The sequence below is a fragment of the Phaethon aethereus genome, assembly GCF_964289735.1.
Source record: "Phaethon aethereus genome assembly, chromosome: 1".
Taxonomy (NCBI): Eukaryota; Metazoa; Chordata; class Aves; order Phaethontiformes; family Phaethontidae; genus Phaethon; species Phaethon aethereus.
In genome coordinates, this window is record NC_138575.1 from 63412412 (window position 1) to 63426712 (window position 14301).

General features: G+C 38.4%; 1 protein-coding gene across 1 annotated transcript in view; it reads left to right on the forward strand.

The window, feature by feature from the left end:
- The window catches only part of GNPTAB (N-acetylglucosamine-1-phosphate transferase subunits alpha and beta), a gene marked incomplete at both ends in the record, with an annotated part of 46519 nt that extends 36624 nt beyond the window's left edge, over positions 1–9895 (forward strand). The window contains 5 exons of the mRNA XM_082014405.1: positions 1092–1177; positions 3070–3168; positions 6875–7042; positions 8636–8726; positions 9818–9895. Of these exons, the coding sequence (XP_081870531.1) occupies positions 1092–1177; positions 3070–3168; positions 6875–7042; positions 8636–8726; positions 9818–9895 (522 nt within the window). The remainder of the gene's footprint in view (positions 1–1091; positions 1178–3069; positions 3169–6874; positions 7043–8635; positions 8727–9817) is intronic.
- Between the last annotated feature and the right edge of the window lie 4406 nt (positions 9896–14301).

The following is a 14301-nucleotide window of genomic DNA, read 5'->3' on the forward strand; positions in this document are numbered from 1 at the left end:
GATCCTCAACGTATGCAAACCATAGTATAGAGAGCTACAATGTGTGTGTAGATAAATGTGTATGGACAATGACTACATTTTCCTCTTCCCTGCCCCGTGGTCCGCTCCCCACCCCCAACACCTATCCTGCCTTTTATTCTTATCAGGTTATGTTACAAGGTTTTAAAAATATTTTCCCCTAAGTCTGAATTCCAGAAAAGCTCTATATAAAGCCATTCTGTTAGCCTGATTTGAAGAAATGGAAGTGTGGATTTGAGAATCGTGCACAGTCTGAGGACATTACACCCAGGACAGCCTTACTTCATTTTGCCTCTTTATGACTCTTAGTTCAGTTTGCAAAATCTGTGAAGTAAAAACCTTGAAGAGTAGTAATAAAGGATGACTGCCATGAATATATTTTAAGATGGGCTTAAAAATAAGTCTCAATGGTTGGGAACAATGTCAAATTACTTTAATCTTTTTGGAGAGTTAGTAAAATATTACTAATCTAAGCAGTAATGCCTAATGTACTAATGTTATTAGTTCAAATAGTGACAAAATAGTGTTTGTGTTTAGCATAGAGACCTAATTAATTTTTACTTCTGTTGTCTGCAACAGCTAAATTTTTTGCAATGTGTCTACTACCATAGAAACATCCCTTGAGAATAGGGACTTTATTTGCCAGAATTGTTTCAACGTAGCTTGTGATAGAAATAAGGCCTAATGTGTATCAGCTGTTCCACAGAGTTTGCTTGACCGGTGTTACTGGTGGCCTCTAATAGAGAAATGTCAAAGACAGCTGTCAAATGAGCTACAGTTTCTGAATGTTTTATTGAGGATGAAATCTAGAAGTTGCAATGTTTTTGCCAAAAATAATCTGTATTTTTTTATATAATAATTGTATGCATAGGAAATCGTGGTGTTGTGCACCAGTATCCTTTTTGTTGTTTGTTTTTCCCCTTAACAGTTGATCAAGAAACTAGTGCTTTTTGTTCCAGGACAGGAAAGTGTACGCAGGCCTTTCTAGCTGTAATAGAAGTTTTCTACAAAGTACATCTTTATAACATCTGTAATTTTCAGTAACCTATGAGTTAAACAATGTTTTCTTCCAGCCTCCAGTAACAAAAAACCTAGTGACTAATTGCAAACCCGTGACTGACAGAATTCGCAAGGCATACAAGGACAAAAACAAATACAGGTATGTTGTTACGGTCGTGTGAAAAGCTATGCTAGGTTTTGTAAAGCAATAAGAAGAGGTGTCAATACATAACATGACCAAAGTTTGTATGTGTATATTAGCAAATCTTAGCTCAATTTATTTTACTGAAGAAACATGCTGATACCTATTTATGCATGTTTCACTGGGCAAAATGATGTAATTTTTTTTTTTTCATAGTTTCTCACTTAGTAGACTAAATATTTCCATGCTACTTGTGCCATCTTGGGTCAGATCCTAGTTTTTGTTGTACAACAGTAAGCCAGCCTATCTTTAGATGGCTATATAAATTGACTATACGTAGTGAGTGAGGGCACTTAAAGTATCATAAAAAGGAGGAAGGAGCTTGTCCTGTACCTAGAAGTTGTAAATCTGCTTCATTCTTTCTTCTACTGAAGCTTTAAAAAAAACCAACCAGCCAACCAAACAAAAAAAAACACCCAAAAAAACCCAAACTCAAACAAACAAAAACCCAGAAAATGCATTTTGGCCCTAATTACTCTGTAGTTTTACTGCATGGAAGAGTGGTAACAGGTAGGGAGAGAGGAGAAGAAAAGGGTTTCAATCCCTTTCTGGAAAGGGCAGGACAAACTACGATCATGACTGTGGGTTTGTGTGAATAATTGTATTTGCATAGATCTGCCCGAGATGTAGGGTCTCTCAAATCTTCTCTGAAACCTGCAAATCAGTTGCATACCCATGAGGCTGTTTGCTGGCGTGGAGCTTATAGCCTTGTCTCCTGTCCATGTTGGGCAGGGAAGGGTGGTGGTGGTGTCTCTGAAGCATGCAGTTGCCCAAGGGGTGGCTACAGAGTCAAAACTGTAAAATGAAAGAAGGTTACAGATGTTTCTTAGGGCAGCTTTTTGGACATTATTATACATTAATACATAGTACCTCAAGTTGTGCTGTAAGCTTATTTTTATATATTATTAATTATATAAATAATTCCCTTCCCAGGAGAGTTTACACTAAGACTGAGAAGCTGGCATAACAAATGAGATTGAAAAATATTGGGGTGGTGGCAAGGCTTTGCTGTACTTAAACTGATTTACAGTAATATATTTGTATCACGAAGATATATGCTGCTCTTTTTTTCTTTTGAACTTTAATATTAAATAATTGTAGTATTAATTTTGTAAGCTTTATAAATGGAGTAGGTTCTCAGGTGAGCCTTGAAGGAGCAGGCAGGGCATTTTCTTATATCAACATAAAGGTGAAAAATAGAAGTGTGGAACCTCTAGTAAGACTGTTGAACGAGTCAAATGCTCTTTCAAACTCAAGATATCCTTCAGAGATTATATTATACTTCTACACTTCATATACTTGTTTTGTTTGCAAGTTATTGATTAGGTGAATGAGGAGGGTTTTATTTGTATTTAAGGTTGTAGCTTTACATAGTCTTCTGTAATTTTATTTTAAGATTTTTCTGGAGTTGGTGATTGGAAAATAAGAACCTATCTTCTCATGTCTGAAGTGTAATTATAAATGACTGTTCTAAATTGTATGTGTTGAAAAACAACAAAACAAAACCAAAAAACAGCTGAACAACAAAATGAAAAAGTAAATAGCCTAGTAAGTGTAATGTCTACTCTTGGATCAATTGTTACTCTTATGCCAAAACTTGTACTCACAGTTTATATACTTTGTATTAGAATTCAGTTCTTCGATTTATGGATGGTTACTAATAAATACATAGGACAGTGGTTCTGTGCAAGAGCATTGGCTGAAAAATGCAAATATGCTGATAGAAAGCAAATGGCAAATTCTAATGAAGGTTGGCCAGTCAGATTAGAAATAAGTTATTTAATAAAATGTTAATATTTATTAAACCTGACTTTAGGCTATTAATGTATAAATATTATTTTTACAATAAGGTTTGAAATCATGGGAGAAGAAGAAATTGCCTTCAAAATGATTCGCACAAATGTTTCTCATGTAGTTGGTCAGCTGGATGACATACGAAAAAATCCCAGGTATCCTGTTTCTTTATTTGTATGAAGTTTTGAGGTGGTTTTAATTTTCTGCTTCAACTGTTTAAGCTGTGTGTCGAAAAAATAATTTATTGCTGTGTATTTCTACACTGTGTGTTACAGGGTAAGATCATTTTTAACCAAAAGTACTTCTAATTTTTTCTATTTAACTGAAGCCAAGTGACTGCTCTCTCTGTTATGCTAGGGGTTATCTCATTCACTTCTGTTACATTTCTGTATGTTTAAAACCTTCGAAAACTTGTAAACTTCAGCTATTTCTGAGGCTTTCATTTTTGCCATTCTAGAGGGCATACAGGTTATATTGCTGGTAGTTTTATTTTAAAGGAAGAGCACTTTGATCTGCTTTATGTAGCAATTCTAAAATAAAACTTAGGTGTGGATTATTTTGTTACAAAATCAGTTTTACATATCCATTACGCTTTCATGCTCTGTTACGACATAGCAAGAGGTATTTATTTTATGTTTTTGTTAATATTTGGTGAGCAACAATCCAAAGCTCGAAGGAAGTCCTTTGCTTCTCCACTCTGCAGTGGTGAAATGTTTAGGTACCCAAATCTGAAAGTAGGCTCTGTAGTGTTGAATTAGGCTTCTGAAATGACTGTGAGATAAATGAGGAAAATAAATGTCCTGGCATACATTTCACAGCAACCAGCTTGCAAAACAAAGGACACTGTATTTGCAACTCAGGTCTGAATACGCTTCACAGAAGCATTCAGCTGCAGTCCTGAGCCCATTGCATAAGACTAGGGTTCAACAAGGCATGGTGAGATAATTCAATAGCTAGCTGTCTTAGAAGGGAGACAGTGCTTCCACCCATCTCCTCTCCTTCCTTCCTTTCAGTTGCACACTCTTATATTCCTTCTGTCTTCAGAAAACGGGAGAGTTCTCTGCCAATTTGATGAGTTTGGCCTCAAGGGAGGTATCCTGACAAGTGTCAAAAAACAGAGCAAGGAGGAAAGTAGAGCCAGGTGCCATGGGCCAGGGAAAGTGAAACCTCCTCTTGCAGGCCACAGCAAGCTATTGGGTAATCTCAACTGCCTATAAAGCTATATCATTATTTGCATTTGTAGATAAAGAGCAGGTTTTCACTTGCCTCTTACACTGTACTACTTGCTAGGCCATTCATTCAGAAAGGAGAATTCTAGTCTTGAGACATTTTGCAGCTGAAGTTGGTTTTTTATCTGTTGCTTTTCCTTACAAGAGTCCCTTCTGGCCATGTTAACTCCTGTGTTCCAGTTCCCACAATGATCTGGTTCAAAAGAAAAGTGGGCAGTGCCCTAACTCATCCTGCCACTTCCCCTTCCTCCTCCATTTCTTTGTATCTGCTGGCTAGAACTTTTTCTTGAAATGTAGGTGTGATTTCAAGCCTTCTGTTAGGCCCAAGGAGGACACGTAACATGAGTTTCTCACCTTCAGTGTTCAAGTTGATGCTTGCAGTCGCTGGGTTCTTATTTTGAAGGGTGGTTGCTGATGTCAGACTTGATCCTGATGCTGTGTTGGTTGTGGTATGAGTATGTCTAATGGATTGAGGCCTTCTAGCAATTTAAAATGTAGTTGCCTATTTGGTGGAGTGATTGCGTCCTTAGAGGAAGATGTGTTTGAGTAAAGGTGTCTAGTCTGTTGTCACAGGAACCTCAGCAAGCAAGATGAGGCAAGTGAGCTGACCTGCCTTGAATCTTCCCTAATTTTCATATGATGCACTGGCATTCTATTGTGGACTCAACCTGATATTCCATGTATGCATACCCTTTTGGTTTTGTTTTTTTTTTTCTTCTAGAGGAACAGTAGTGTATTGTAGTCCCAGATTGTTGGCTGGTTTGCGAAGCGAGGTTGAGTTAATTGCTTGGGCTGTATTCCTGCAAAGTATAGCGCAGTACTGTAGTCACATCTTGTTAGCAAAAGAGAGCTGGCATGGCTATGTAGGCATGCCATTTCCTTCTCTTTGCCATGTTTTCCCTGCATACAAAACAATGTAATAATTATACACAGCTTCTAAAAACAGGTATTCAGTGTGTCTCTTGGGATGAACTAAAAGTATTGTTCGCTTATTGATCTGCTTACAACGTTTGGTTTGCATCCTTAAGGAAAAGTGAGCCTTAATCATTTAGGCATTAATTCTGGAATATTCAAACGAATTTCAGATTTGGTTTCTTTTGGATAGATTAAAACAGGCTTTACACTTGAAACAGGCTAATATCCTCATTGCTCCCACTTACTGTGCTTTGGTTTGGTATGTGTAGCAACCTCTCAGTCTGTAAACTGCATCTCTCTCAGATAAAGCTAAACCAGGATATATGCTCCAGGAGTGCAGCTACTGCATTCTCAGAGCTAATGAGCTTCCAGTCTAAGGGACAAGGTCAGGGATAGTCCAGAGTGAACTCCCAAAATGCTTATAGTGTCGACATATGATTGCCAGCTGCTTTGTGTAGTAATACTTGATAGTGTAGACATAACCTGCTCATCTTTGAAGAGGAGAGGCGTATTTTGTTCTTCTCAGATGTAATTTGAATGACTGTTTATCCTTTGTGCGGAATTGTCTAGAGCAAGGTTACCAATTGTGCCAGATTCAGTACATGCTGAGGAAAAGTGATAACGCCCTGTGAAGGCTGATTCATGTGCTCTAGAGTTTTGCGTATTTCCAGCTTCATGTAGGAAGTCTGAACTTTGCTCTTTAAAAGAGCGCACTGTACTGTAGAGAATACAGCTGACCAGAACTACTTACTTACAAAGGTTAGCAAGTACAAGGCATATGTCACCAGATATGATTTCTCCCTCTGGGGGAAATGTAAGAGTCTTTTATCTCACAATACAAATAAAGCACATAACTTGCCCATATGTAGTGAAGGGAATTTTTTTGCTTCAAGCACCAGATCAGAATGGCCAAGGGTGCCTAGCAGTCTAGTGCACTAGCTGCTGCTTTAGTTTCAATACTTTGCAGTAACTTAGATAGTTGTGTGTTTCTTACAAGAAATAACTCTCTGCAAGAAGTATTATTGGGAGCATACTTATTTGGTCACAGTGATTTCCATATAAATTCTATCCGGGTGGTTGTTCTTTGTATTTTGGTTGATTATACAAGTTCAGCTTTGGGTCTGTGATTCAAGTCATGTTCTGCCCAGTTTATATAGTGTTCTCAATACTCAAAGCCTGGGGACCAAGCTTTGCTTCTCTTGTACAATCTTCTATAGTTTTTATGTTGACTTTCTCTGAAGAGTGCAGCATACACAGTAAAATACTGATAATTTAGTATGCTTACCTCCTACAGTGGAGCTCATTTTGTTACCCAAGATACTTTACTCATTATAATGTATTTAAAACTATAAAAACCCTTACCAAAATTGTAATGCTGGCCTTTCTAACCTGCTGCCTGTATGCAGTGATGGGCTCTGGGATGATGCTTACTAGTGCCCATTAGATGGCAGCATTATATAAGTAGAAGAGAGAGAAATGTGGCTTGTCATTTGATTGCTCGGAGATGTTGACTTGCTGTCAGCCTTGGTGCTCTCAGAATTAAACCCAAATTAATTTAAAATAATGCAACAAAAGGGAAACTAATTATCAGTATCAAATATATCAAATTGGTTTTAAAAGGATACTGTATCAAGGATTCCGTTTGTGGTTTTGGTTTGCCAATACCTTTGCTGTATTATTAAAGGAAATACTCTAACAATGATTTCTTGTTTTCTAGAAAATTTGTTTGCCTAAATGACAATATTGATCACAATCATAAGGATGCTCAGACAGTGAAAGCAGTGCTTAGGGATTTTTATGAATCAATGTTTCCCATACCTTCCCAATTTGAACTGCCAAGAGAATATCGGAATCGTTTCCTTCACATGCATGAGCTCCAAGAATGGTATGTTACACAGGTTCTCTTCAAGTTATTGTAGTGTGATAGCATGTAATTAGAAAAAGTATTGGTACAAGTAATTTTTCTCCCTAGTATCATCACGATGGTGTTAACAGTGAAAATATTGTGAAAAGATGTGAATGGACTAAAAATTGAGGTTAGCAGGATTTGGGTTTTTCTGTTGCTGATAAAGTTGTAAACATTTCATTGATTGGCTCTAACCTACTTCAAAGAGAATTTTTTTTTTTTAAAGTGATTCAGGACTTCTGGCTTTCTCTAAATGTAAAAAACTTATTGTTTGGAATGTTGGTTGCACAGGGGCGATATAAACTCTGTGACCTTTCCTACTAAGTGATTTTTTTTTTTAATTTGTCAGACAGTGATCATCTGGATAATCATCAGAAAAGATACGTGTGCCCTATTTTTACATAATGTGTGAAATTTTCATGTGTGTTTACCTCTTGCCACTCTACAAATAATATTTTAATTTGCAAAATTGGGGAAGTTGATTTAAGAATACAAGCAAAAAGGTTAGCACGTGTAGTGATAAAGATGAGACAAGACAAGTGGTATAGTAGTGTTGTTGCAGCAAATTATGAGAAATAGCTGCTAGTAAGGAAAGAGAAAATATTAGAGGAACTGTAGAAAGAATGAGAAGCTGACAGCTTCTCATTCTAGGTGACAAGAATAGGTGTGAATTGTAGTGCTACAAGCCCTGATGTAGCAGTGGCAGAGGGAGGCGGGGGGCAAACCCATTTTAGCAGTTAGCTGTAGTAATTTGGGCTGGAGGAGTAGACATATTGTTGGCTCCCTTTTTGAGGCTATCCGCCAGGATTTTATTAGTGTCAAAAGAACATTTAATTTTGACTTTTTTGTTGACAAAGCAGATTTCTACCAGGTTGGGTTAAAGCAGGCTGAAGTGCCAGTGGAAATCCATGTTTACCCTCATTTGAGTTTTCCACCATCATCTTGAGTAGTATTCAATTTTGGCTTAAGAGCCAATGTAACCAACACCCCACAACAGCTCCAGCAGGCTAATAGAGTAGTTTCAAGTTTATGTTGAAAGAAAGTTATGAAATAGGTAGAACTTGGGCCATATACAGTAAATAAGCATTCTGCTGCTTACAACACAAGTTAACAGACATACATTATCAAAATGTTTTAGAGAATCTTAGGACAGCCCAGGTTGGAAGGGACCTTGAAAGATCATCTGGTCCTGCCTTTCGTGGGGAAGGAAGCCTAGATGAGATTATCTAGCACCCTGTCCAGTCATGTCTTGAAAACCTCCGGTGGTGGGGACTCTGCCATGTCCCTGGGGAAGTTATTCTAGTGAATGATTGTTCTCACTGTAAAAAATTTCTTTCTTATATTAAGATGAAACCTCTCCCCATACAACTTGTACCTGTTGCCCCTTGTTCTCTCCATGTGGCTCTTTGCGAAGAGAAACTCAGTCTTCTTTGTGAAGAGAGCGCCTCGGTCCTTTTTGTAGCTACCCTTTAAGTGCTGGAAAGAACTTTCTTTACCTGTTTCATGGAAACTCTTTTATATATTTACATTTATAATACATGAAGCTGTTTTTCTGTTTCCTTCTTTGTGCAGGAGGGCATATAGAGACAAGCTCAAATTCTGGACCCATTGTGTTCTAGTAACACTTATTGTATTTACAGTCATCTCATTTTTTGCTGAACAGGTAAAATTAATATCATCTTATCAAGTTTATAATTGTTAATAGATTGCTGTATCTTCAAGATAACATAAAATATATTTTTTAAATTGTTTTGAAGAGTAGCTAGGATTTTTCCTTCATAAAGGAAGAAAAGATGGTACATGACTGATGATTAGGTTGCTTCAATTTTTAAGCCCTCATGTTGAGATTCCTTGAAAAGGGAGTCATATGGGGGGAAGGAGAGCGGTGCTCCCTTTTCAGGTGCTTTGTGACTGTCAAGTCCGTAAGTGTGCTAAATTTGGATGTTCAAAATCAGTAATTGTGGTCTATTAACACACATATTTGTAAAAATGCAAAGTAAGTTAACAGGAAGAAAATTTAAGTAATAGCAATACTATAGTCCTGAAGAGAATCTCAGGTATTTAGGGGCCCTATCTAAATCTCATCCCTAAGTAATTGCAAAGACTCCTATTGAATTCAAAGGGTTATAAATTTGACTCGGAGGGAAAAAAACCCTCTACTACTGCAAGCACAGAATGGCTTTCGTGAACATGATTAATCCTGCTAAACTTAGAGGGAGTCAATGGAACAAATCATATGGGTAATTCTTTGCAGGTTGGGGCCTTAAGTAACACTTTCCGTGGTCTGATGAAGAGGGTGTAATTCTTGAAAGGTTGGCTTTTGATTATTATTTTTTCCCACCTGTAACTTTTGCATGAATCTTTCCCTTGATTTTCAGCCTTTTATATACATATTTGAAAGCTTGCCCTCCATTAGTAACTTAGTTTTGGAAGGGGGTATTCAACTCAGTAGTACAGCTAGGTATATAAATACTGTTTTAAGATGCCAGCTTTGTGTTGACCTTTTAGAAACTGAATGTAGCCTGGTGTTACATTAATCTAAATACATAAATTAATTTTAAAATAATCAGAATATAGGCATACTGTATTTTTCACTTTTTGCTTGTATTCTGGTTATTGAGAAGTCCAGTGGAAGTATTGACCTAATTAACATGGATGGTACAGATTTTATAGATTTGAGGATGAAAGCCTGACCAACTGTGCACCTCTAGCCCAGCAGAGAACTAAATACTGTATTTCTTTTCCTCTCTTCAGCTAATTGCACTTAAACGAAAGATTTTTCCAAGGAGAAGGATCCAAAAGGAAGTTGGTCATGAACGAATCAAAGTGTAGAAGAGCTTTATTTTGGAGATCAGTCTACCTCAAGATGTGATAAGCATTTAAAATATCTCTCTCTGTCTTATAAGTGTCTTTTATGGTTTGAGATTTAACTATGTTGATATGAAGAAAAAAAAATCATGCATCTACAGTTAAAATGTCTGCAGTACTCTTCATGATATACAAGCTGCTGGAGCTGTGACAATGCAAAACAACATAAAAAATAATTGCAGGAAACTTGTACATAGGCAGTTTTCAACAGATCTTACTTTACAACTGTTAGTTCATGGCCATGTTATCCTTTTTTATAAAAAGGGTTACCTAAAGAAATGTAGCTGCATTTATTGCAGTAGATGTTGCCAATTAGATAAAATCTTGGAAGGCAAAGTTGTTTGGGATCAGCTTAACAGATCCTTGATCTTGCATTCCAAAACATTTTGCAAATTTCTGTCGTTGCTGCTTTTTTAGCCCTACGGGAAAATTGAGAATTATGTGACTTGTCATTTAGATTTAGTATACATTTATTGATGTTGACATTCTTTAAAGCACAGTGAGAATTCATCCCCCTATTTGTAGTATTGAATTTGGATTTGGGAGAAATGTATGCTAATAAAAAAATACACAGTAACAGAACAATCAATGGTTATTTGAAAGATACTTGATACCAATATCTGGTGTGTTATATTCCAAAGAATACAATGGTGTTATTTCCTGACTTTATTACAAAGAGAGGGTTGTAATCAAGTGAAGATGATCAAGGTATCTTACAAGCATTGTAAACATAAAAGCAAAAGTGCCTCTCTATATGAATAGGTAACAAACTGTTTTAATGTAGCAATGTATGGGAGCAGTGTTTCACTTCAGAAAACAATATTTGTACTGACACGTGAAGCTTTGGCCTTTTTAAATTTAACAGGGTTTGGCCCTGTATTCTGCCGAGACATCAGAATAGTATGGTTTTGTGTGGGAAAGGATACTGAATGTTTTCAAGCAGAAGTTTTTGGTGGTATATCTTCAGTTAATTGTATTAACAGTATTTAAAAAAGCATTAATTTTTGTAATCGGATGGTGTACAAAATGTATGTGCATATGTACTTTAAGATACTCGGTTTGCTTTGAAATTAACTAAAATGTGGTAACAGTTTTGTCTGCTGTTTCTGTTTTAAAGTAAACCAAAATCACCCATTTTGGTAACTTAGCCATTAATGCTTGTGAATCCTTATGTTAAAAGTTCTTACTTTTCCCTTAAAATTCCCATAGTAACACTTAATATTAATTTGATGCATGAATGGATTCTCAAAGTAGAATCAAACTTCTGAGCATCATAAAAATTCGAGCATTTTTAATTAATGTTATATTTCATGCTAGCAATAATATATTATGCTGAAAGGTAGAATATAAGTAGTTTAAATCTCCAGTACTTCAGACTAGCAGAAAATGAGACACTTCAAGAAATCTAAGAAGCTATCAACACTTTCATGTACTTCAAACTATCATTAGGTAGATTCAAGTTTGACCAGGATCTGTGTTTTTTTTTAAAATTAATATTTGGCATTCTAATCAAAATAGTTGGAAAAACTCAGTTGAAATTTTAAGGCAGTTTTGCTGCTGAAGTTATGTATAAACAGGTAGCTCAGATGTCACTGCAATTCCTTTTGTTTAAGCAGTTTTGAAGGTAAGTTCATGGCATTTTGTTTAACTTCAGCAACAACAGACAAAAGGTATAGCATAAACTTACTGAGAAGCATCCATTGAAAATCACTGCTAAACTCCATCTGTGTGGTACCTGGAAAAAAACCCAAGCAAGCGCAGCAGGGTAGGATGCGAACAGTTACTGCGGTGGCAACTAAGCACCCACCCAGCCCCTCGCTCACTCCTGCCGGTGGAATGAGGGGGGAATGGGGAAGGTAGAAGTGAGAGAAACTTGTGGATCAAGATAAAGCCAGTTTAATAAGTGAAGGGGGAGTAAGAAACACGAAACCAAGCGATGCACAGTGAGATACTCACCACTCCCCAAAGCAGCCCTATCCCCAGCCCCTCTCAGCAACGGCCACCTTTGGAAAGACCAAACCCCCCTCATGCTGCGTGACGTGGGGTACCTATGCTATCTATCAGTCAGTTCAGGTCAGCTGTCCCAGCTGTGTGTCCTCCTCCCACCCCACCCCTGGCTCGCGGGGGGCAGAGGAAGGCCTCGATGATGTCAGCCCCACTCACCGCCAGGTCACACGCCGCTCCCCTTCGGTTGTGGTCAGCAGGATAAATGCAGTGCCACATGGCCGCTGTGAGGGAAGTTAACTCCACCTCAGCCAGACCCAATGAAAACTTCAACTCGGTTAAGGAAATACCAATTAGAACTTCTCAAATGCTTGTGGTTAATGAGAAGATTGAAATAGTGTTAGGATTTTTTTTTTTTTAATTTAGATTTTGTATTTGGTCTTTATGAGTGAAGAAGCGAAGTGCTTCAACTGGCTGAGGACAGAACATCCTGTGAGAACAGTAGAAAAATCTGGAAATGTAAACCATAATGTTTGTAAAACTAATCTGACAGGAGAAATGCTGCTTATTTGCGTTGATTTACAGAAAAATCTTCCCTTGGCACCGTGCCCTAGCCTACGTATCCTGTAACAACATTTTCTACAACTTTTTTGTTCAGGAGTTAAAGCCATTTCTATTACATTTGAAAAAAAAAAACCAAAAACGGGAGGTGAGGTTTAAACGAGTTTAATGCTGAGTCAGCGCGACGTGCCCGGCCTGCCCCGCAGGTACCGCACCTCAGGGACCCACGGGAGGGGTGTTACTGCGCATGCGCCTCCTTCTCGCGGTCCGCCCGGTTTCCCGCCTTTTTCTCGGGGGTGGGAGTTGCTGAGGCGGGGCCGTGTCCTGCCATCCCTGCCAGCCCCTCCGGCCTGGCAGAGCCGCGGAGGGGAGAGGGGTTCGGAGCGGAGCGGTGTTCCCTCTCGCCTGTGGGAGGGTCTGAGGCGCCCTCTCTCCCTGCCACTGGTGGTGGGTCCCTCCCTGTGAGGCGGCGGCTGCGCGGGGGTGAGGCTGTGGGCGTAAAGAAGAGGCCGTCGCAGGTCAGAGGGAGAGGAAAGGTGGTTGGGCGGAGAGTAGGGAACAGGGTTAGGACATCGCGGTGCCCCTCTGCCTTTGACACCCCAGAGCCTTCCCCTCCAAATCTGTTGTGGTGGTGCGGTGCGGGCCCAACTCTGCCGTGCTGCTCTGAGGTAGAAACAGGTGGGCTCCCACGGTTGATAAAGCCCCACACAGGAGAGTCACACAAATGCTGTTTTCTTTCACATCTTTTTACCCAGGGTGAAAAAAGGAGGTGAGTTTCTCTGAAAAACTGTTAAATACGCAGCTGTGGATTGAAGATACTTGAAGTGGCTAAAGCAGGTAGCTACGCAGGACAGGTGAAGGCTGGAAGGGTTGTGAGGTGGCAAGTTTTGCAGTGTCTGGAGGGACTGGGGAGTGCTGCTTTGTATGCTGGTTTTCAGTACAAAGAAAAGTGCCTGTATGTGAGGTAAAATATATGTAAATAAATGGCTGTGCATGCTTGCTGTTCAAAGGTGAAGCACTTTGTTTGGGGCACAGAGATGTGCAGAGCCAGATGCCATACCAGTACTTTCCTCCTTCAATCAACTACCACAGTAGTTGAAAAGCAGAATGAGCCTTGAAAATTTTCTCTCATTTGAGGATAATTTTAATGCAAGAGCTTTTGATTCTCTAATGAATAATTTAAAGATGTGTTGTGTGTTTTTTAAGCAAACTTGTAAGGTCTAAAAATCTTCACTTAATAGTATATAGAGAAGCATCAGCCACAGAGAAAGCTGGGTATTAAAAAGCAGTGTTCCTTACTTAATAGCTTAGTGTGATTACGTTGTATATGTCCATGTAATAAGTGGTTTAAAAAAACATTTTCATAGCTAAAAATAAAGATAATTCAGAAAGTTGCCCAGGATTTTAAAAAATGGCATATGTGTGTTTATATTTGTCTGTCTAGTGTGGGATTGCTTGTAGAATCAGATTGTTCTTTATGGTTTAGCATTTCTATATTTTGTAAAATAGAATATTGGCATAGCTTTTTGGGAATGCAATACTGGATATGGCAAAATATATAATACACATAATGGAAGCCGAGCAGGCAGGCACCTTAAGGAAGTGCATAATTTACTTCCTTGTTGTTCAGCAGAATGAAGTATGCTCTTACTAGCCCTAGTTTTTTGGGTTGTTTGTTTTTTTCCCCTGATCTTAAAAACACCACTGATGGGTAATCCCTGTGGATTAACTCAAAACTAAACCAGTTTGACTGCTTGAATGTCCTTACAGGTGGAGACTGTTACAGGGGCGTCCATAACAGGTCATTGTAAGCACGAAAACATATCTACCTTCAAATTATTGTGTGCAAGGTTATGTAACAAATA